Source organism: Callorhinus ursinus, unplaced genomic scaffold, assembly GCF_003265705.2.
Source record: "Callorhinus ursinus isolate GAN/ISIS: 27379988/994484 unplaced genomic scaffold, GSC_fseal_2.0 scaffold13, whole genome shotgun sequence".
In the NCBI taxonomy this organism is placed as follows: Eukaryota; Metazoa; Chordata; class Mammalia; order Carnivora; family Otariidae; genus Callorhinus; species Callorhinus ursinus.
This window is the reverse complement of record NW_027397075.1, coordinates 13586194-13608407: the sequence shown is the minus strand read 5'-3', so window position 1 is coordinate 13608407 and position 22214 is coordinate 13586194. Positions and strand designations below refer to the sequence as shown.

Genomic DNA, 22214 nt, shown 5'->3' with positions numbered 1-22214 from the left:
GAGGACAGATGGACAGAGATTATGCAGTCTGAAGAATAGAAGGAACAAATAACAAAAAAGCAGGAACATGGCCTCGGAGAAATGGAGGACACCACTCAGTACACCAGCCTATGCAGAATGGCACACGGGAAGGAAAGAAGAGAAGCAGAAGGGAAAATACACTAAGAAATAATAGAGGAAAACTTCCTAAATGTGATTCCCAGAAAAACCTCCCCGCCGCAAGAAAACCGCATTAACCAAGGGAACGAGCTCAGTGAACTTCAGGTATGGTAAGGGAAGAGATCCACACAGAGAAACATCATATTAAAAATTGCTGAAAACCAAAAACAAGGACCCAATCTTGAGAGTGGCAAGAGGGAAAAGGACTCATCACTTACAACCCCTCCACAGGAGATTAACTGCTGACTTCTCACCAGAAACAGCAAAGGGCGGAAGGCAGTGGGGTGGCATATTCAAAGTGTTGGGGGGGGGGATTTGTCAACCAAGAATTCTCTATCCAACAAAACTATCTTTCAAAAATAAAGGCAAAATAGGGATGCCTGGGTGGCGTAGTCAGTTAAGTGTCTGCCTTCAGCTCAGGTCATGATGCCAGGGTCCTGGGATCAAGTCCCACATCAGGCTCCTTGCTCAGCAGGGGAGCCTGCTTCTCCCTCTGCCTGATGCTCCCCCTGCTTGTGCTCTCTCTCTGACAAATAAGTAAATAAAAAAAAAGAGAGAGAAAGAGAAAGGGTTAATTTAAAAATAAAATAAAGACAAAATACAGACATTCCTGGATAAAAACAAGAATTCACTGCTAACAGACCTGCTTTATAAGAAAAACTAAAGGTAGTTCTCCAGGCTAAAAGCACATGAAGAATTACTGATAAGAGTAATTACATGATGCAAAAGACAATGTAGGGGCACCTAGGTGGCTCAGATGGGTAAGCATCTGCCTTTGGCTCAGGTCATGATCTCCAGGTCCTGGGATTGAACCCCATGTCGGGCTCCCAGCTCATTGGGGAGTCAGCTTCTCCCTCTCCCTCTGCCTCTACCCCTGCTTGTGCTCTGTCTCTCTCTCTCAAATGAATAAATAAAATCTCAAAACAAAACAAAAAAAACCCCACAAAAGACAATGTAAATATGTATTTCTTCTCTTAACTGATTTAAAAAGCAATTGTACAAAACAGTATGTATGTAATTGTGTGTTGGGCATATGACATATAGAAATGTAACATACATACTGTTAGCCCAAAAGAGGTGGGTGGGAACAGAACTATATTGGACTAGAAGATGACACCAGATGGAAACTTGAATCCATAGGAACAAATGAAGAGAATCAGAAGTGATAAATAAGGTCAATATAACAAACATTATACATATATACTTGCTTTCCATTCTTCCCTCAGCTTCTCAAAGAAATTAAAGAGGACTTAAATAAATGGAAAGACATCCAAAGACAATATAGATCAAATGGCAATACTCTCCAAATTGATCTACAGATTCAGTAAAATCAGAATCAGAATCCCAGCTGGCTTCTTTGCAGAAATTGAGAAACTGATCCTAAAATTCATGTGGAATTTCACAGGACCCAGAATAGTCAAAACGAAGTTGGAAGTCTTGCACTTCCCGATTTCAGAGCTACAGGAATCAGAACAGTGGTATTCACAGAAGGACAGACATATAGATCAATGGAATGCAACTGAGGGTTTACAAATAAACCCTCACATTCATAGTCAATTGATTTTGACAAGGTTGCCAAAACAATTCAGTGGAAAGAAGTCTTCTCCATAAATGGTGCTAAACAACTGGATTTCTACCTTCAAAAATCAGTGAGCAGAAAACTCTGACTTATTTTTCCCTCTAACTGTGAATATTCATGTATTTCTTGACAGAAATATTAATGTGTTTGATTATGGGATGATGTCCTAGGCCACAGGTGGTGTTACATATAAATGATATGTGTGCCCTATTAGCTTTCTAAAATCAGAGACGTGTTGAATTCAGAAACACACCTAACCACGGGGGTGGGGGTGAGGGGAGAGCGCGTGTGGACGGGTAATACTGACCTTAGGGAAGGCTCAACCCAATATCTGGCATACAAATCCCCCAATAAAAGCTGTTACATAACAAGTAATATATAATAGTGTTCTGAGCAGTAATTGAAAGAACACACAAAGTGCAGAGGTCCTAACTGTGTGTTGGGAGAGAAAGGGCTTTTATGTTGCTACAATGTTATAATAGAAACAAAAACAAGAAAACAAAAGAGGAGTCCAATTTTGAGAGGAAGCTACAGTGTACCAAAAGATGTCATACCCAGCAGGGAGTGAATCGGTAACAGAATGATGAGCGAGCAGTCGTCTGAAGTGTGCCCTCCAGTCACTTGGGACAGTAAGGGGACCAGGGAGGTACCCCCATGGGGGCCTGCCTGGAAGCCACCCTACATCCTGTGGGGACGCTTCCTCTGCCGGTATTCACCTCAGGATTCCCATCTCAGGGTTTCTTAAAGCGCAGAACCAGGGTTTCAGAAACCCCTCCAGCGCTGGTTAGAGGCCCAGTCCTCGCATATTTGGGACACCAGGCACCTGCATCTTAAACCAGTTCTCAGACCACCCCAATTAACCCTTGCATTCTAGCACCACTGGCCTGGCCAAATAGCTTTGGGGAAGGGATGCGGAGGGAGAAGGAACAGGGGCTCCCGGTGAATCCAGGGTGGCCCGGAGCAGGCCAGGCCTGCGTGACCTCTGGAGCTTTCAGGGGCCTCACCCTCTCACTGGGCCGGACACATTGCTGACCACGGTCTACCGCGCTAGACTGTGAGCTCCTCCCGGGCAGGGCCACAGCTGGTTCACCTCCGCGGACGTGGGGAAACTGACGAACATTCGAAGAGACCGGCTGTCACGGGAGAGGGGCTTCTCCTGGGGAGGGGCCGGTAAAAGGGGGGCAGTCGCTGGAGAACGGTGCTCCCAGAAAGGGGACTGGGAGGCCGGGGAAGGCCAGGAGGGCCGGGACCCGCCCCGGGAGCGGTGGCAGGGGCAGAGGGCGGGGCCGCCGCGGGCAGGGCGCGACCCCGCGGGGCCGGGAGGGGTTGAGGCTGACCCCGGGAGGGGCTGTCAGGGGGCAGAAGGCTGACGGGAGGGAAGTTCCGGCCCAGCACCCTCAGGACCCGGCCTGGGCTCACCTGGACGGATGGGCGGGGCGCAGCTCAGCAAGGTCCCAGATTCCGGGTCGGCAGAGGCCGCGGAAGCCCCCGGGGCGGTCAGGCGGGCCGGGGTCTGCGGTCTACGGCTCTCTACCGGAGGATTCTCAGAGGGGGAACGGCCCGTGAACGCGCGCAGAGCCAGCTCGCGCCAAAAATTCCAAACCGGCCTCGAGGCCCCGCCCAGGAACGCCTCTAACTCCGCCCCCCTCTCCGATGCAGCCCATCAGAGGCGCCAAGGCCGCTGGGGCTCCGCCCCTCACGTCCCTGCGTGCGCGTCACCGTGCCCGCTCCGCCGGCTCCTCAGGCCATGCCCTCTCATTGCGCAGGCGCGACGTCTCCTCCGCGCCAGCCAGGGCGGAGGCTGGTAGGCGGTGAGGTGTCCGGGCTGAGGGTTGGCGCGGGGTCCGAGCAGGCCGGTGGCCCTCTCCCACTCGATTCCCGGGATGCGGGCCCAGACCTCCAGACCCCAGTCCCGCACCCACCGTCCTCGCCTCGCTGGCTTAGTTTTCGAGACTATAAAAGGGGCGGTTTGCCCCAGAGGTGCCCCAGGAGGCGGTCCCTCGGGACCGGACGGGAAGTCCCTGCGGCCTCCGGGTCCCAGCGGGGTGGGGCGACCTGGGCTCGCTGGCTCCCTCCTGCCTGCCGTGCACCGCACCGGGATGCCAGACCTTCTCCCCACCCCCCGGGAAGCCCTCCAGGCTGGCCGCAGCCACCTCTGAGGCAGGCCTAACCACTCTGGATTTGAGATTTGAGCTCAACTCAGCCCTGCCTCAGCCCCTTCCTGGCTGAACGACCTTGGGAACGCACCGGGCCTTTCTGAGCTTCGGATTAGTCTCTTCTCCTGCAAAAACTGAGCTGATGCAGCTTCCCCCACGCAGCTAGAGGTTCAAATTGGATGATCCCCTTAAAGTCCTTAGCGGGGAGCCGGGGCGGAGCAAGCGCCGGTTCCTAACAATAGCGCGGTTGGGGGGTTTGCCCCTTCCTTCACCTGGGGAACTTTATATCCGTTTAACAGGGTGCTTCCAGGCCACCCTCTCTAGAACACTCCCCATCTTATCGCATCTCGTTTCCCACTTTATTTTCGTATTACACTTATCTCTATCTGAAATTCTGTCCTCTATTTACTGGTTTATTTGTTGAACCCCCCCATCCCCCCAAATTTCTGACAGGTGAGAGTTCCCAGCCCGTTGTGGTGCCTGCGCCTTTGGCGAACATTCCAGTGCACGGACCAGCACGGGAGCGCCTGGCATACCAGGTTAGGCCCATAGACCTAGAGCTTCTCTGGGGGCTGCATCCCGCCCCCGCTCGGTGCACCCTTCCTTTGCATTTCCACCTCTGGCAGCCACAGCCCCTGTGACTCAGGCTGGATCCTTGTGAAAGACCCCAAGCTTGTCCCCAGGAGGCCTGGGGAAGCAGGTGGGCCCCTCTCCAGCTGCCATCCCCTCTGCCAGCCCCGTCTCCAGGAGTCTGGGACCTGGGGCTTCTTCCAGCTGCCCAGTCTTGAAAGCCTAATTTGCAATAATCTAAAATAAATATTTTTTTTAATTCAAAAATATACTTCCAATGGATATTTCACTCTGTGGAAGGACTGTAATAATGAAGTTAAGTACAGATAGTAGGTGAGAGCATGGGCCGTGGTGTAAGGAAAATTAGGGCTCTACCCTGCTTTGCCACACACATGAGCTGTCCTGAGCAAGTTGCTTTATGTTTCTGGACCTGTTTGTATGTTTGTAAAATAGAGATGATAGTTCCTACCTCCTTGTAGGGTAGGAGAACTGAATAAGAAAATGAATGCGAAAGAAAATGAATAGCTCAAGGCTGAGCAAGCACACAGTAGGAGCTTACTGTTTAATAATAACAGTAACATTGTCATTTGTGTAGTGTTTTGCAGTTTTCAAAGCAGCTGCCTGGGCCAAAAGGAAGTTCCTGGAGGAGAGGAACCAGGACCCCGACACCCGCCCCGGACCACAAGGGCAGAGAGGCACGGGCCCGGAAGTTGCGAGGCCAAAGAACTTGGCTGAGGCTCCGTCCGCGAGGAAGCCCCCCCACCCCCGGCCCCGGCGCTGATTCCCGGCGTCCCGCCGGTACTCCGGTGAGAGCCGGCTCGAGCCGCGCGCGCCCCCGTGTGTCCTGTCGCCGCAACAGCACCGTGGCCGCACCCAGACTCTCCCCGAGAAGTTGGTCACCGCTCACCTGGGAAGCCGCTGAGGGATGGGGCCACGAAACAGGACTAACGTGACTTAAGAAAAGCAGGGAAGTGACGTCCCCGCGTGCAAACATGGTAACCGTAAGGGAAGAGGAGATTGCAATGGGTGCGTCTGGGGAGCTGATCTTGGTGTCAGCTGCCTAGGTGTTCTATGGGTGTCTGTTAAGAATGTGCGTTTGTCTTATGCACCCTTCTGTGTGTCTGCCTTATTTCACGGTGGCCTAGGTTCTAATAAACCGGCAAGTGGGTGGTGAGAGGGAATTAACAGAGGTTAGCGTTGCATCGTGGGAGTGCCGGGAGGGGCTGGCAAAGGTGTCCCAGAGGCAGCCAAGGCAGGGGTCTGGGCTAAAGAGCTACCGGATGGAGGGCCAAGAGGGTGACCCGAGGGGATTCAGCACAGTTGCAAGTTCACAAGTCGCCTGCCTCCCCTCCAGCTGTCCTCCCCAGATTCCCACCCTGGCAGGTGCTGCTCTGAGTAGCTGGCTGGGAGTCTATTGACAGACTCTGCCATTTTAGGCGACACACGTCCTGGGCCTCTGCCTTGCGCTTCCAACACCCAGCTGTCGCCTTGCCCTGGGCTCTTAGCTCTGTCCCCTCAAAGTTGCTTCTCTCCTTGGAAGCTGGGCCACCATGTCCCCTCATGCCTCGGAGAGAAGGGTACCCCAGGCCGGGACTCCATCAGGGGCTCTCCTGGGCCCCACGTGGTCCATGTGCTCTTAGGCCAGGTTGACCTGGGCAGGGCTGGGGATGACCTGAAGGGACTGGACGTGCTGGGGTGGGGGTGGCGCCATTGCATGGGCCAGGGGCGCCCCACTGAGCTTGGCCCCAAGCAGCATCAAGCTGGCCCAAGTCCCCAGGCTGGCTGGCATTTTCCACGGGCCATGCCAGCACCCAGGCAGCCTGGCAGTGCCGCTGGGCACCAGCATTCCCTTTGGCAGTAGCCTTATAGGCGTGTGCCCACCTCCTTGAGGGCCAAGCTTCCCCGGCGCCCCGGGGGGAAGCCTTGTGTCTGGGTCTGTAGAGGGGGCCGTTAGCTATACTGAGTCTGAAGCGGACATCTCAGACCCAGACTGACGTAGGGCAGGCAGAGAGCAATGCAGTGTCTGGTGTAACTGGGCCTGCAGACTGCCTGTCTTCAAATCCCAGGCCCCCTGCTTGGGAGTTATACAGTCTGAGCCCAGTCCCTTCTCTGCTTGTTGCCCCATCTCTAAAACAGAGTAAGAAGCAGTTCCCTCCACAATAGCCCTGACATGCTAGAACTGTTAGTGTCATCATTTTAGAGGAAAGAGAACGGGCTCAGGGAGGCTGGAATGCTGCTCCAATGTCCTGGCCAGATAGAGCGGGTGTTTGAACCCAATCGTTACCTGAATCCAGTGGCCGGCCTGGTCTCAGAGGCCCTGGATGAGACCAGGAGCCTGCGCTTGCAGTTAGGAGGTGGCCCAGCAGGAAGCCCTCCCCGGGGAGTCTGCAGAGATCATCCCAGCTATTTTGGGCTCTTGTGGGATGGTTGGGGCCAGGGGCCACCCTGGAGCCCCTCCCAGCAGCCAGTAAAAGGTCCAGCGCTCAGGACTCTGGGTCACAGCTCTATGCCAGCAGGGGAAGCGGTGGGCACGTGGGGGTGCTGCACCAGGGCCCCGGGCTGAGTGGACCCAGTGGGAACAGAGGGTCCTTATGTATGTGGCGGGGAAGGTGGGCACCACGGGCCTGGCCATGGGAGTGTGGTGCCGGGGTGCAGCCCGGGATGTGGGTGGGAGAGGAGGTGAAGAGGGAGGGGAGGGACAGGCACATCTCCGTGCTGGGGGACGCCTGCTCAAAGCCCTGCCGTCCATTGTGGCTGCACGCGCTGTGGTCTCAGGAGCCTTGCGGCAGGCCAACTCCCCGCTGTAGCCCCTCCCTAGGCCCCTACCCTGTCAGGCAGCCTGACCTGGCAGGCTGCCCTCCTTAGCCAGAGGTGCCAGGAGGGGCTGACTGAGCAGGGGCCAGACCCTCAGACAGACAGGGTGTGGAGCCTTCTGGACGAGGGTCTGGGGGGCCTGAGTCACTGCTGTCCCCAGCCAGCTTGGGGGGGTTCACTCCTGGCACTTCCAGGCCTGCCTCTTCTGTCTTCCCGTACTTGGCTCCCCATCAGGTCCCCCTGGCCTGGCCTGGGCTCCAGGCTCATCGGGCACCCCCAGAAACAGAGTGCTTACTGTCCCCGTGGCACTTAGGCAGTGCCCCTCCCTCCAGTGTCCCCCAGCCTTAGAGTCCCTGCTGCTGGGGCTGAGCAGGAGATAGACGTGGCGCTGAGAGAACATCCTGCGGCGGGTGGACCCCCACCAAGCCTTCAGGCAACGGCGACAGCCCCTGGACAGGCTCCCTGTGTGTCACCACCTCTTAGAGAAGCACCGCTGGGGGCCCACTCTTGGACACGCGGCCTCAGCTGGAGCCCAAGGGCCACCTCCTGGTGCGGTCCGGGAGGCTGCGGGGTAGATAAGCTAATAGGCTGGCTCTTGCTGGACAGCCTAGTTTTCAGACCCAGTCCCCTGCACTGCAGCCTGGATCGCTGTGGTCTCTGCCCCCAGCTCTCTGGGTAACACAGTGACTCCTGCTGAGTCTCCCCTGCCAGCCACCCTTCCCCGCATTGCTGGGCCTGGCCTTCCCTCCTCTCTCCAGCTGTGTTTGGGCTGGGCCTGGGGTGCCTGCCTGCCCGTTCCCAGCTGCTGGGAGGGAATCTGAGCTCCCAAGGCCTGGCGCCAGGGCCCCAATCCTGACAGGGGTGGAGGAGCCTCGGGGGCCAGGTGGGGGCCTGTCCCGGCTGTCAGCACTCATGATGGATGAGGGGTGGGGCGGGGAGAAGGCCAGGCTTTGGAGTCCGGTCACAGAGGGAGGTGGGAGGCTGGCCCCCCGGGGTCTGCCAACAGCACCTCTGCCACTCACAGCTGGGGGGCCTGGGTGAGAGCCCCCACCCAGCAGGGGTGCTTAAAGGCCCAGAGGGTGTGTGCCCTCCCACTCCACTCGGCATCATGGGCACCTGGGCCTTCCCCACAGCCCTTTTCCTGCTCTGCTTGACTTCTGAAAGCCTGCAAGGTGGTGAGGGCGGGAGGCGGGCAGCTGAGGTTAGGGCTGGGAGGTCTAGGTACAGCACTGGGCCAATGCTGGGGCTCCGGGTGTGTGAAGTCTGGCCTGGGCAGGGTTTTGGGGGGTTCAGGGATAAATGCCTGAGTCCTTCTCCCTCTCCGTCTCTGGGGTCCCCACCCTGAGTCCACATCTCCTTGCTCCCCAGGGCTACCTTCACTGTCTCCGGGCCTAGGGAAAGGTAAGTGGTCCCTGCTGGCACTGGGCTCAGGGAAGAGGGCCTGGTCTCTCCCCTAGGGGTCTGGGAGATCTCTGGGGGAGAGCCCCAGATGTTCCCTACCTAGTTTTGGGATCCAAATTTGGGGCACAGGAGAGTATGTGTCCCTCACTGTCTTCATGGCAGACAGTCTTGTCCATAGTTAGCTCAAGTGTGGGGAACAAAGACACCCCGCAGCTTTGGAACCGGGGTGAGATAGGGCAGAACATCAACTCCAGGCATGAGACCATCCCAGAGGAGGGGCTTGGAACTGGGTCTTCAACGGGGTCAAGCTGTGACAGGGAAGGGTAAGGACATCCTGGCAGTGAGAAGGGGCAAAGGCCCAGACGGACGTAGGGCAGGAGGGGAGAAGACAAGGCAAGGGGCCCAGGGGCTGGGGCAGGTGGGGCAGTGTCACAGAAGGGTCTTCACTCCAGGGACCTGGGGGGTCCTCAGGGTGGGAGAAGGGGCTCCCTTCTGAGACCTGATGCCCCTAAGCTACAGGAGAGAAAGATTAGGGGGTGGGGCACCAGGAGGATGAGATTTCTAGGAAGGGAGGGGTCCATCGACTCTCCAAAGTAAGAATGGAGGGGAGAGGTGTTTGTGCGCCCGAGGAAGGTGCGGAGGGACCTGCCCCCAGGGATATGGCCCAAACACCTCCCTCCATGCCCCTGCCTCCAGGCTGCTCACCTGGCGCTATCCTCTCCCCTCCTGTGACCGGAGGGGAAACTGAGGCCCAGAGAGGGGGTTGCACTCCTGCTTGCAGAGCGGGAGGGGTAGCATTCAGGTTGGGCCCTTTGCCCCCTCCTAAGTTAACCCCTTTCTCCGCCACCCATAGGCTCAGGAAGCCCCAGTGGCTACAGGTCAGGTACAGCTGGCTGAGAGGGTGGGCAGGGTGGGAGCAGCCGTGTCCTCTGAAGCGCCCCAGCTCTTGGCCCCTCCTGGCCCTTCAGGCTCAACTTCTTGTCTCCCCCTCCCCGCCAGCCCCGCCAGGCTACGGCTCCCCCAGTGGCCTGGGAGCAGGTGAGAGATGGGCAAATGGGATTTGGGGGTTGGGAGAAGCAGTGCTGACCCCACCCCCAACCCCCAGAGAAGTGATCTCTGACCCCTTTTGGCTGGCCTCCCTTTTCCTCCTGCACACACTCCCCTCTCACCTAGGAATCCATCAGGACTGTTCTGATGTCCTCTCACCCGTGTGCCCCGCCCTGGGCACCCCCAACTCTTTCCTGTCCCTGCTTGTTCTGTGCTGCCCCCACTGAACCCCATGCAGGCGGGGCAAGTCTGGCTCACTGCAAGTCCTCTGGGCCTGCTGGGAGTGGGCTCCAAGGCCCCCTTCCCGTTCACCAGCTGGGCTCTCCACCCTCTTTGGGATGGGCCTACCAGAGCTGAATTCCCATAGGCCTGCTGCTCAGAATGGCTGTTGGGGGTGGGGGGGGGGTTCCTGGGACCCTCACCTCTTCCCTGGATCTCCCCTGGCTTCAGAGGGACTGTTAAACCTCGGAAGCCAGGTGGACACTGCCCAGCCCCAGCTCTGTCTCCCCACCTTTCTCTCACACCCCTTATCTCCATCTGTCCCCCCAGGATTTGGGAACGGGAATGGGCTGGGAGCCCAGCCAGGTGAGATTGGTGGGCTTTGGGGGTTGGTTCTGTCTGTCTCCCTCCCAGGCCTTAGAGGGGAGGATCAGGATTTTTTAATGATTGAGGGGGCAGAGAGGGAGCCTTCCAGTTTGCTGTTTCTGGTGAGGTCTAAGGGTCCTGTACCCCCACCCCAGCTAGGACTCCAAACCTCCCCTGTTCATCCCTCCCCCTCCCTATGGGTCCTCCAGCTCGGAATGGCTACAGAACAGGTAGAGGTGGGCCCAGGGTGATTGGGAGCTGGGGTCAGGATTCTAGGTATTCCTGAAATGGGATCTGAGACCCTCACTTGATCCCCATCTCCCTCTCAGGCACTGGAGGGGGTGTGAAACCCCAGAAGCCAGGTGAGATGCCCCCTCCATGCCCACCCCCCTATCCACCTTGCCTTCTGTCTGGCTCCCTTGGAAGCCCAGCCCCCTCTTTCTTATTCTTCTGGCTCTGTCTCCCCAGTATATGGAAACGGACTGGGAGCTGGTGCCTTCCCAGGGCTGGGAGCCCAGCCAGCTGAGGATACCTGGAGCCTAAGCCCAGGGAGGGGAAAGGGGGCGGAGGGGTAGAGTTGGAACAGAGAATAAGTAGGGGAGAAAGTTGGGGGTGGGGGGAGCCTCTTGGTCTCAACCCAGGGAGGGAGGGAGGGAGGAAGGAAGGAAGGAAGGGAAAGAAAGGAAATAACTGATTTAAGAGTTAATTGAGGAGGTAGCTAAGTAGTAACAGAAGATCCGGTATTTCTAGTTTTTTGGATTTTTTATATTTTGTTAATTTAGTTAGCTAATTAACCAGCTAGGTAGGTAGCTAATTTTAAGGAGCTAATATATGCAAATAGTATGGGAGGGGGAATGAATCCTCAGAAGCCAGGTGAGGGGTGAGGGGAGAGCTGTCCTCTCTCCCCTCTCTCCGTGTCCCCAACTTGGGCGTGTGTCACCCCGCTGAGGGACTGCTCCCTTCATTGGGCTGCTGCTGTCGTGCCTACGGCCTGAGCTGTGGTCTTGGGGAGGGTCTTCCCAACTTCCAAGCCCTTCTCAGGGCATGCTTCCTACAAAGAACAGTTGAGGGACACAGAGGTCCTGAGTGAGGGCAGCACAGGAGGGGGGAGCCCCCCCAGAGAAGCCACACTGGCCCAGCTCCAATCCCCCGCCCCCCTCCACAGGCCCTGTGGCTCAGGATGGTGGCCAGGAACCAGGTACGGGGTGGAGACTGAGGGGCATAGGCATGGGTGTGGGGGTTCAAGGGAGCTCCAGGCTCCCTCACCTGGTCCCTGACCCTTTCTCAGGAGTTGGAGAGGGCGTGAAACCTCAAAAGCCAGGTGAGCTGCATGCTGTCCCTATGTTTCTGTCTTTTTCCACCTGGTCTTCTGGCCTCCCCTGACTCCCTCTTGCTGTCTTCCCAGGATTCGGCAATGGGAATGGGATGGGAGTCGGAGCCCAGCCAGGTGAGGGCACCTGGGACAAGCTGGGGTTCTGGGGAGGAGCTAGGGAGGTCAGGGACTGGAGGGCAGAAAACTGATTTCTTTTTTCTTTTTTTTAAGATTTATTTATTTATTTATTTGAGAGAGAGGGAGAATGAGAGATAGAGAGCATGAGAGGGAAGAGGGTCAGAGGGAGAAGCAGACTCCCTGCTGAGCAGGGAGCCCAATGCGGGACTCGATCCCGGGACTCCAGGATCATGACCTGAGCCGAAGGCAGCCGCTTAACCGACGGAGACACCCAGGCGCCCAGAAAACTGATTTCTGAGGAGAGGATAGGTTGGGATGATGTCCACATGTGGCTCCGTGGCTCTGGGTGTTTCCCCAGGCCCTGCCTTTGGTCCCCCAGCCCCTGGCTCTCCTCCCCAAGCCCAGGCCTCACACTGCTTTTCCTCTGTAGGCCGAAGCAATGGCTCTTAGGGGCTCCTTAATTCCACCAGCGTTCAGGTGCCTGTCCTGGGCTAGCCAGCATGCCCAGTGCTGAGGGGCTTTAAGCTTGCAATGGCACGCACCCTTGGGGTTTTAAGCCAGAGGGAACCACCCTGGGCTCCAGGGCTAGGTGGGAGGACTTGAGGCTGGTGGCAGGAAGCGTGGGGCTTAAACATGGGCCGGAGGGACGGAGGGCAGCTGTGGGGAGAGGTCTGGGGGCTGGGTCCCTTGCTGCCTGCCTCCCCAGCCCCTCTCCTGTCACAGGCCCCATGGCCCCCTCCCCCACTCTGGTAGCCAGGCTGAAAGGAGGGATGTGTGAGGGGAGGGGAGGGGTCCAGGCAGCAGGGAGGGGGGAGTCTGGGGGCCTATTTCAGCACCACCCCGCTTTTCCATGTCACCCCCCACCCCCAATAGATCTCGCAGCTCAGAATAGCTTTGGACCAGGGGTAGCAAGGGGATGGGGTTGAAGCTGGGAGCCAGGGCTGGGCTTCTGGGTCCCTCATCTGCTAGTCTCTCCCCCAGGCTTTGGAGGGGGCGGAAAACCAAAGAAGCCAGGTGAGCCCCGCTCTTTGTCTCCCTGCCAGCTATCTCTTTGTCTATGCTCCCGAGCCCCAGATTCCTCATATTCCCTCTTGCTCTGTCTCCCCAGGATTCAGGAATGGGAATGGGCTGGGAGGCGGCGCCTTCCCGGGAGTAGGAGCCCAACCAGGTGAGGCTCTGGAGCTCTAGGAGCACAGCCCAGGCCTAGTTCCGATCCGAGGGGCGGGACACACAGTCAGCCTCCTGGTCTTCCCTATGCCTGGGAGGACTGAAGCCACACAAACCACGTGAGACCCGCTTGCCACTGCCACCTCTCCCACCTGGTGTGAGCAACGTTAGTTCCACAGACCACCAGGGGCTGGCCAGGTGGGAGACAGGCCCCTCCAGAGCCTGGGGTGTGCTGGGGTGGGTGGACAGGAAAGGAGCGTTAGTACAAGTGGCCAGGGGGTGACTGGTGGGGAGCCAGGAGTATTTGGGGAAGAGGAGGCGGAGGCCAGGGGGAGGACCTCTGGGGCCCACTGAAAAATCTGTGGGTGCTTGAGCTGGGGCCTCTGCGAGAGCAGCAGAAAGGGTACAGGCTCTGGAAACAGCTCAGAAGCCGAGGTGGCAGGGGCTAGTATGGACCCTGTGCTTGGTGGGGCGAAGCCATGTCACAGAGTCGGCCTCCATGTCTGGCTGATGCACGTGGTGGCAGTGACGCCCGACCAGAGGGGACCCAGGCAGCATTCAGGCTCCCCAGGGAGTTGGGCCCCAGGGGAAGGTCAGGGGCTCAACTGGGTGGGGGTGGCAGTAGATTCCAGATTCCATGGGGAGCCTCAGAGAGCGACTGGCCCCAGAGCCCCTCTTGCCTTCCATCAGGTCTTGCAACTCAAAATGGCTACAGACCAGGTAGGCACCTTCTAGGGCTCTGGGGACACCCACAGATGGGGACTGGGCCCTCATCTGCTCCCTGTCTTCACCAGGCTTTGGAGGGGGTATGAAGCTTCAGAAGCCAGGTGAGCCTCACCCCTGCCTATCTCCACCCCCAAACCGTAAGCTCCCCTCCCCCATTCACACAGCCCCCATCTGTCTCCCAGGATTCAGGAACGGCAACGGGTTGGGAGCCCAGCCAGGTGAGACTGGGGTGGGGGGGAGCTGGGGGTCTGCATCTGGGCACCCTCTCCCACCCCGCTCCAGGCCATGTAGGGGCAGGGTCGGTAAATAATTGAGGGAGCACTGGAGGAAGCCTCCAAGATGCCAGCTTTCGGGCTTGGCTCTGAAGGGGGCACCTTCACCTCTACCTCAGCTGGACCCCAAGTCCCCCAACTCACCTTTCTTCTTCCCTCAGGCCTAGTGACCCAGAACGGATATGGAGCAGGTAGGAGCAGAGTGGGGAGGACCCTGGGGAGGCCCTAAGACGGGGCTCCCAGGCCCCTCACCTGCTCCTGTATCTCCTCCAGGCTTTTGGGGGGGCATGAAGCGCCAGAAGCCAGGTGAGTCCTGCCCCAGTCTTGTCTGTGTCCGTGAACCCCCAGAAGCCAGAGCACCCCCTCCTCAGCCTCCCTATCACTCTCCAGGATCGGGGAACCGCTGGGAGGCATGGCCTTCCCAGGGGCCGGGGCCCGGGTGAGGACAGCAGAGGGCTGGCTTCCACGTGGTGGGGAGATGGAGAGCTTAGCCTGTGGCCCGGGAGGCCTGGGGAGGGAGGAGGCGACCTGACACCCACGTCTTCTTGACACGGCCGGCTCTGTCCTGCCTCCTCCTGAACCCCTGCAAACACTGCCCCTCACGTCCACCCCTGTTTCTCCTCCCCCGATATGGTAACGAAAATGGACCAGGAGCCCAGCTACGTGAGGGCAGCCAGGTCTGGGTCCCGAGGGGTTGGGAGAAAAGCAGGAACTGGGGACACAGGAGACCCTGAGAAGAGGTCTGGTGGGGTCAACATCAGCCTCCACCCCGCCCCCGGAGCCTAGGTGGGGGGCGGTAAAACCCAGAAGCCAGGTGAGCCTCACCCCTGCCTATCTCTCCCCATTCACACCCCCTGTCTATCTGTCGTCCTTCCCCCCCCCCCCCCAGGATTCGGGAATGGCAACGGGTGGGGGGGGGGGTACAAGTCCGGCATCCTGTCCCGCCTCCCTCCAGGCCTTGCAGGAGCAGGGCAGCGAGTGCTTAAGAGCAGCTGGTGGGCCTCCAGGAGCCCTGGTTCTGGCTGGGCTCTGAAGGGGGACCACAGGCGGTCCCCTACCTTAGCCAGCCCCAACCCCCTGCTCCTCCCCCTGCCAGCACAGGCCCTCCAGCTCACAAAGGCTACAGAGCAGGTACTGAGGGGAGAGGTGTGGAGGGCCTGGCGGGAAGCGCTGGTCCTCACCCAGGCCCTGTTCCGGGGGGTCCTGCCAGACTAGGAGAGGACGGGGCTGGTGATTGAATGGAGGCGGCAGGAGGCCCAGGAGGCCCCGGGTTTCTGGCCCTCCGTACCTGAGCCTCTCCATCCCCACAGGCCCTGCGGTTCCCGTGGGCTACGGACCAGGTAGGGAAGCGGGCACTGGGGCCAGTTGCCAGGGTTCTGGAGAGGCCCAGAGATGGGGAGTAGGTCGCTCACCTGCTCCCATCTCTTCTTCAGGCATTGGTGAGGGCGGGAAGCCACAGAAGCCAGGTAAAGCCTTCCTCCCTCCCTGTGATACTGTGACTTCTAACAAGAAATAACTGATCTGCAGGCCCTGGCACAGAGCCCCTCGAAGCCTTGGAATTTCCTGAGTGAGGAGAGCTGTAGAGGTGTCTTTTATTATGTTAATGAGGTGACTTTTGGAGAGCCCCTGAGTCACCAAAGGTTGGGGGCTGGTTGCCAGGGGAACCCACCTGGTGATTAGAGGGTTGGAACTTTCGGTCCCACCCTTTGACCTCTGGGGAGGGGGCCGGCTGGAGATGGAAAGGGTCACAAGCCGGGCTAGTGTAACGAAGCCTCCCTAGAAACCCGAAAGGGTCAGGTTGGAAGAGCTTCTGGGTGGGTGACCCCGTGGAGGTGTGGGGAGGGCGGAGGCCCCTCAGGCCTTCCCACACGCCTGGCCTCTGCATCTCTTCTGTCCACTGGTCCTGAGTTCTAGCCTTTATAATAAGCCTGGATTCTAGTAAGGAAACAGTTTTCCTGAGTTCTGTGAGCTGCTCTAGCAAATCAGTCACTCCCAAGGAGTTGGGTTTATAGCTAGTGGGTCAGATGTACAGGTGGCCACCCGGGCTGGGGGTGTGCCTGAAATGGGGGGGTGGGGACTGAGCCCTTAACCTGTGGGTCTGAGGCTGTCTGCAGGTGGCTGGTGTCAGGATTGAGTTACCTTGTCAGACACCCAGCTGGTGTTGGGAGAATTGCTTGGTGCTGTGGGAAAAATCCAGAATTGGGATCAGTGTTAGAATCGGGCCCCTACTCCTCTCTACCCCCAGAAACTGTCTACTCCCCTCACTGCTTTCCCCCTCACAACCCACACCCTGTCTCCCAGTTTACAGGAATGGGCTGGGAGCTGGAGCCTTCCCAGGCCAGGGGACCCAGCCAGGTGAGGGAGGCAGGGGCAGGCCCTGGAGTGCTGGGAGGGGGGGGCAGGGGAGGAGGGGGCGCAGGGCCCCATGGGGCAAAGAGTTGGGTCCTGGGGAAGAGAAGGGGCAGGGTGGGGTCCGCTGTCACTCAGCCTGTTTCTGTCTCTCCCCAGCCCTGGGAAGGGGCATGAGCCCTTCAAAGCTAGGTGAGCCCATCCTTGCCCCTCTCCTGCCTTGCCCTGAAGTTGCCACCACCCCAGCCCCAGCCCTCATGCCTGCTTTTCTCCCCAGGATACACGCCAGGGCCAGGGCTGCAGCTCCCAGCAGGTGAGTGCCGAGGGGCTTCGGGAGGGGAGACAGGGCTCTTTCTTAGGAGCTTGAGGTCTGAAGTCTGAGGGGGTCTGTCTCTCCTGCAGCTCTGGGAGGGGGTGTGAAGCCTCGAAAGCCAGGCAAGTGAGAGATCCCCCCATCTCTATCCTGCACCTCCTCCTGCCTCCTTCCAGAACCCTCCCCCCCAAATTACTACCCCTCACATCCCTGCTTTTTCTCTCCAGGATATGGCAACGGAAATGGGGTGGGGGCCCAGCCAGGTGAGGCTTCTGGGGCAGGGCTGGGTGTGAAGGGAGGCACCCCAGGAGAGAGGCAGGAGGGTTGTTGCTGGAAGGCAGAGGGTCTAAGTGGGCTGGCAGCAGGAGCCATGTTAGGTGGCTGGGTCCCCTTGTCCCCCAAGCGCCACGGGAGTGGGGCTTTCTCTGGCCTGACCAGTGGCCCCCCTTGGAAGCTGTGTCTGCCCTGGAAGTCACTACAGGCTCGTGGCTTGGCCAGGCTGAGGCTGGCAGAGCAGCCTGGGGCAGAAGCGAGCCTGGGTTCACTGCCCTCCCCCTTCCTCCTCCATTTAGGTCCCTGCAATGGGAGGGTCCCTCCACTGCTCCCCAGGCCTTCCACTTCCGGGGTCCCTTCTGATAAAGGGGGCGGCTGGGGCCCCAAATCTCAGCCCTCTCCCCCAGGGCAGAACGGCAAGTTCCCAGGTCAGTGTGGAGTGGGCGGCCCTGGGGGACACCAGGGGATCCCTGGTCCCAGGAGGGGCTGGGTCTAGCTGGGCTGCTCAGAAGCCCCCAGGCCCATTCTTTAATTGAGACTGAGGCTTGTCACTGAGAGCCAGCTGAGGGAAAGCCTAAACTCTGGCCCTGAGACCCCACGGGACCCCCATTAGGGCAGCTCTCCCCAGCCCTCACCCCCAGGGCAGACTGCAGCATTCCCAACCCTCCCTGCCCTAAGCTCACTCCTATCCCATGGCTTTCTTCCTAGCACCGACTCCGGCCATCCAGTGGGGGCTGAAACCTCAGAAAGCAGGTGGGACCCCGTTTGCCTCCTGTCGCCAGACCAGATCAGGGTCTGATAATCCTGGAGCCCCAGTCTGCCTCAGGTGTTGAGGCTCCTTAAGTCCAGGAAGTCCCTTCCCGAGTCTACCCACAGTTTCTCTTGCTGCTTTCTAAGCCCATTTCTTCTGGTTCTATTTCCTGTCAATAGGGAGTATCCCTTCTTCCTCCTCAGAGCCCCTAAGGGGTCCATACTTGGCCCCCAAGGAGTTAGGGAAAGTCTGGGTGCTCTCCGCTGATCTCCATTCTATTCACAGGATACCAGCCCCTGAATGGCTATGGAGCAGGAACAGCACTGGGTGAGGAGGCCCCTGCGCTCCCCTCCTCTCCTGTCCCCTAGCTTAGGAAGAGGGGAGTCAGAGACTTTGGCTCTCTGACTCCTCCATCTCTGCCCCCCATTTCCTCTCTCTCAGGCTTTGGTGGTGGCCTCAAGCCTCAGAAAGTCGGTAAGCCCCCTGGGCCCCTTGGGTACAAGCTGCTATCTTCCCTATGGCAAGCCCTGCTTGTCCTTGTCTCTTGCTGTGGCTGGCTCTTTCCTTATTGAACCAGCATGCATTCACTTGCAGTAGGCCATAATGATGGCCAGAGACAGGTGCCACTGTGTGTCAGGTGAGGGTCGAGTGGCGCACTGAGGTACAGTCCTGGGGTGGAAAGGGAAGCTGCCAGAGGGAGGCCAGGACAGGCTTCCAGAAGGTGGGACACCAGAGGTTGCACAGGGTTAGCTGGCTGAGCGTGGGGAGAATGTTGGTTTCCTCTGTGTCAGTCTGTCTGTCTGTCTGCCGTCTCCTGTCTCTTCATGAGCTGGTCACCCTGAGCCCCCCCTTCCCCCACACTCACCCAGCCTTTCTCCCACTGTTGTCTTGCAGATTTTGCTTACTGGAATGGTCTGGGAGCTGGGATCTTCCCTGAGGCCCACTCGCAGCCAGGTGCCTGGGAGTGCTGGCCTGGGGCGGGTGGCCCTGGGCTCAGGGGCTACTCCTGTCTCTGACCTTCTCCTCCCTCCTCCAGAGTTCGCCGGGGCCAATGGCTTTAGGAATGGTGAGTCAGGGACAGAGGACAGAGTGTAGGGGCTCAGGGGGAGGGACATCCGGGGGCTGGGCAGGAATCACTTGGATCTCTTACAGGGTATGGGGATGAAGCACCAGTGTACCCCAAAGCAGCAGTTCCAGGCCCTGAAGCAAATGGTAGGAAATGAGTGTTTAGGGGGTGAACCCTCGCAAGGGACATGGGGACCAAGCCAAGTTGGCAAGGACCTCTGAGGGCCTGGGAGGCCTGTGGCATCCTGGATGTCCCGTGCTGGTGGGCAGGGGTGCCCACAGTAGCTCTCCTTCTACAGGTCAGGCTGGGGCCCTAAGGGGCTCTTCTTGGCCCTCCGTGCAGCCCTGGGGGCTTGCCTTGAAGCCTGGATATGGGACTGGAAGCGCATATCCAGGGGTCAGGAGCCAGCCAGGTAAGGGGGTGTGTGGAAGAGCATCGTGGGGTTGTCAGGTGTGGCTGAAGGGAGCTGGGTCCTGGGCCTCGGCACACCCACAGGCCTGTAGAGAAGGTGTAGGCCAGGGACAGGAGGGATTAGGCAGGAATGGGTGGGGTTTGAGGAGAGGCAGGTGGGGCAGGGGACCCTGAGCATGAGCCTGGACACGAGACCAAGATGGGGGAGTCACAGACCCCACGTGAGGGCCACTGGGGACTCAGTGCTCCCACCTTTTGTCCTTCCCCCCAGCGACCTATGGACAGCTGAGGCCAGAGCCGGGCCCTGGACCCTTCGGTGAGTGGCAGTCTCCCAGGGCTCGGGGTGAAGCTGGGGAGGGCAGGAGGACTCTGAAGCCCTCGCGACCCGGTGCCCTGGCTTATCTGTGCCTTAGGCAACCCTGAGGTGAAGAGAGGCAGCAGTGGCCCCCTGGGAAATGGCTATGGAGGTGAGAGGGGTCAGGGTGGCCCTGTCCCCTACTACTCGCCCTATGTCACCATCACTGCCCCTCCAGGATGCACTGGGGCTGTCCCAGCCCTTGGGAGGGACAGCAGGCTCTCATCTGCCGAGTGACTGATCTTAGAGACCAGAGGCGGGAGAGGGCTCAGGTCCCCTGGGAGGTGAGGAGGGTTCCAGACCTCATCAGGGCTCTGCCTTTTCCCAGGCCCCTGCCCACTCAGGAAATGCTGAGCACTGAGACCCTTCCACTGCCCATCCTGAGTGCCTCTGTACCACAGCCTGGTGTGTTCGGCGAGGACAACCAGACCCTGGGGTTCAGCTTCTGGCATGGGGTCTCCTGCGGGCTGAAAGTATTAATAAAGGCGACATGCTTCCCTATTTGCCTGTGTGTGCTGTGCTGGGGGGATTGCTGGCTAGGGTGGGGGCAGTCCAGGCCACCCCCTCATTCATCCATTCCATAAATGGGACAGCACTTCATCAGTTTAGTGGCGGAGTCACATCCAAGTTAGGGAGGGGACTTGTGCATTATTTATGTCTACATTTATGATCAACTTATTAGTTATTAAAGAAAAAAATCTCTTTCTCTTAAGCCTTCCACTTGCTTCCCAATGTTATTGTGCTGATTAATTTTATAATTTGGATGTAAAACTCACTTTCACATTCTCTGAATAATGCTCAGTTAGATTATGAGTTTGGCAGATCTGACTTCCCCCTGAATATTTGGTGTGCCTTACAAACCTGATTAACTCAGTTCCCTTCTACACTTCAATTACACACAGAATCTCCTTGATCTACAAATCCAACCAGTAACTTCTTCCTAAGCACTTAAGGGGCCCTTGGAAATGAACAAATCAGACCTTTAGTATCTCAGATTATTGAACACTTTCAAACATCTTAAAAAGCCAGTTACTAATCCAGTATCCATATTAGTGCTACTGGATTGCTTTTACTTATTCCGTGATTACAAATTTGCTTGCCCAGAAATGTGGAAGCAAAGCACTCTTTTTACCTGGGCCCGGAACAGAGGTTGCACAGGTGGGGACTGACCTGCTCTTCTGAACTTTTACTCAGAGACAGGCCAGTCCCACTCAACCACTCAACCCACTGAACCACCCAGGCACCCCCTGGACTCTTCCTTTTTCACAGAACTACTAATTCTTTAAAAATATCCAAGTAGGGACGCCTGAGTGGCTGGGTCAGTTAAGTGTCTGCCTTCGGCTCAGGTCATGATCCCGGGGTCCTGGGATGGAGCCTCCCCCCAACCCCTTGCTCAGCAGGGAGTCTGCTGCTCCCTCTGCTTGTGTTCTCTCAAATAAATAAAATCTTTAAAAATAAATAAATAAAATAACCAAGTAGTCAGGGTTGCCGGGATGGTTCAGTCAGTTAAAGGCCGGCCTTCGGCTCAGGTCATGCTCTCAAGGTCCTGGGATGAAGTCTCTGCTCTGGGAGTCTGCTTCGCACTCTCTCCCTGCCCCTTCCCCTCCATGCGTGTGAGCTCTCTCTCTCTCAAATAAATAAAATCTTTAAAAAATATATCCAAATAGTCTCAACTTTCTCTTCCCCAAGGTGAATAAATGTAGAGTAAAGCACATCTTTTTACTGGTGTTAGAAAGAAAACCACAAGCCAAAAATGGAGCGACATAGGCCAAGTCCCCAAATGGGGGGCTTACCACCTAACTTAATTGCAGTTTCCACCTCCCCCAGAAAGTCTCAACCGGTCAGTCAGGGATTCTCTGGTCAGCACCGATGAGTTAATGTCCCATGGGCCCTCACTATCCGCCCCCACAAAGGAAGATGAGGTAATCCACCTAAGACTCCCTCCAACCCACCCACCTCCTGAGAGAAGGTGACCTTGCCTGGAAGGAACAATCTTTTCTTTTGCTAATAACTCCCTTGCCCCCTCCCCCTCCTTCCTATAAAAACCTTCCAATGCTGCACAACTCCTGGCACCTTCTACTTGGTGGGTCAGATGCTGCCCGAATCGCTTAAAGCCGATTAAATCTGCTAATTTACTCAGTTGAATTTTTGTTAACACTGGAGAACAGGATTAGAACACAATCTCTGGGCACCAGGGCCACCCAGCGGACTGTCTCAGTGAGGGCAATGGGTGATAGCCTTCCTAACCCACCTAGAAATGTTCTAATATTACTCTATATTCTGATTTTAAAGACATTGACCATTCTCTCCTTTTCTTCTGATTGTCACCCATCTGTCATTTATATCCTGTGTTAACAATAACGTAAATGCTCCATGTAATCAAATTCTGTTTTGAATTATCTTTTCTTTAAGATAATTGAATGGGAATCTGCATAGGTCTTGACCCACGCCCAGGCATCTCATTCCAGAGTCAACCGAGGGCAAACCTCCTTGGTCGCCGCGGGGCTGCCGCAGCTCTACCGACCTTAAGGCCAGGTGGGGGCGCCAACTGCGCGTGTGCAGCGCCTGGTCGCGGGGCTGGTGGGGTTGGGGCCTGTGATACCGCGGGACGCCGTGATTGGTTGGGACCGCTGTAGGGCAGGACGAAGAACCTGACAGAGAGCGCTGCCGCCTCAGATTGGCCGCCAGGAGTAGCTCGTGCCCGCTGGCGGGACCCAGCGCGCTGGCCCGTGATTGGCTGGGCCGGTCACTGTGCGGCGCGTGGCCACCC

The 22214-nt window shown here is 57.8% G+C and overlaps 1 protein-coding gene and 1 long non-coding RNA gene across 3 annotated transcripts; both read left to right on the top strand.

Annotated features, from left to right (window-relative positions):
* The first annotated feature begins 3455 nt into the window (after positions 1 to 3455).
* LOC141373982 (uncharacterized) lies at positions 3456 to 5572 on the top strand. 2 transcript variants are annotated; one of them, XR_012380467.1, is made up of 3 exons: positions 3486 to 4062; positions 4348 to 4433; positions 5060 to 5572. It is a non-coding gene; the product is annotated as an uncharacterized lncRNA (long non-coding RNA). The 2 variants fall into 2 exon arrangements; XR_012380466.1 differs by having other exon boundaries at positions 3456 to 4433.
* Positions 5573 to 8386: 2814 nt separating this feature from the next.
* Positions 8387 to 19934, top strand: GREP1 (glycine rich extracellular protein 1). Its single transcript, XM_073900262.1, is given in 28 exon segments — positions 8387 to 8450; positions 8647 to 8679; positions 9679 to 9717; positions 10276 to 10311; positions 10641 to 10673; positions 11600 to 11632; positions 11717 to 11758; positions 12743 to 12775; positions 13619 to 13648; positions 13723 to 13755; positions 13837 to 13872; positions 14088 to 14117; positions 14200 to 14232; positions 15237 to 15266; positions 15360 to 15428; positions 16228 to 16281; positions 16816 to 16851; positions 17161 to 17289; positions 17570 to 17614; positions 17898 to 17939; positions 18054 to 18086; positions 18507 to 18566; positions 18649 to 18678; positions 18765 to 18832; positions 18835 to 19090; positions 19361 to 19405; positions 19503 to 19556; positions 19773 to 19934. Coding segments are annotated over 28 exon segments (1452 nt in total). The 3' UTR covers positions 19799 to 19934.
* Positions 19935 to 22214: the final 2280 nt, after the last annotated feature.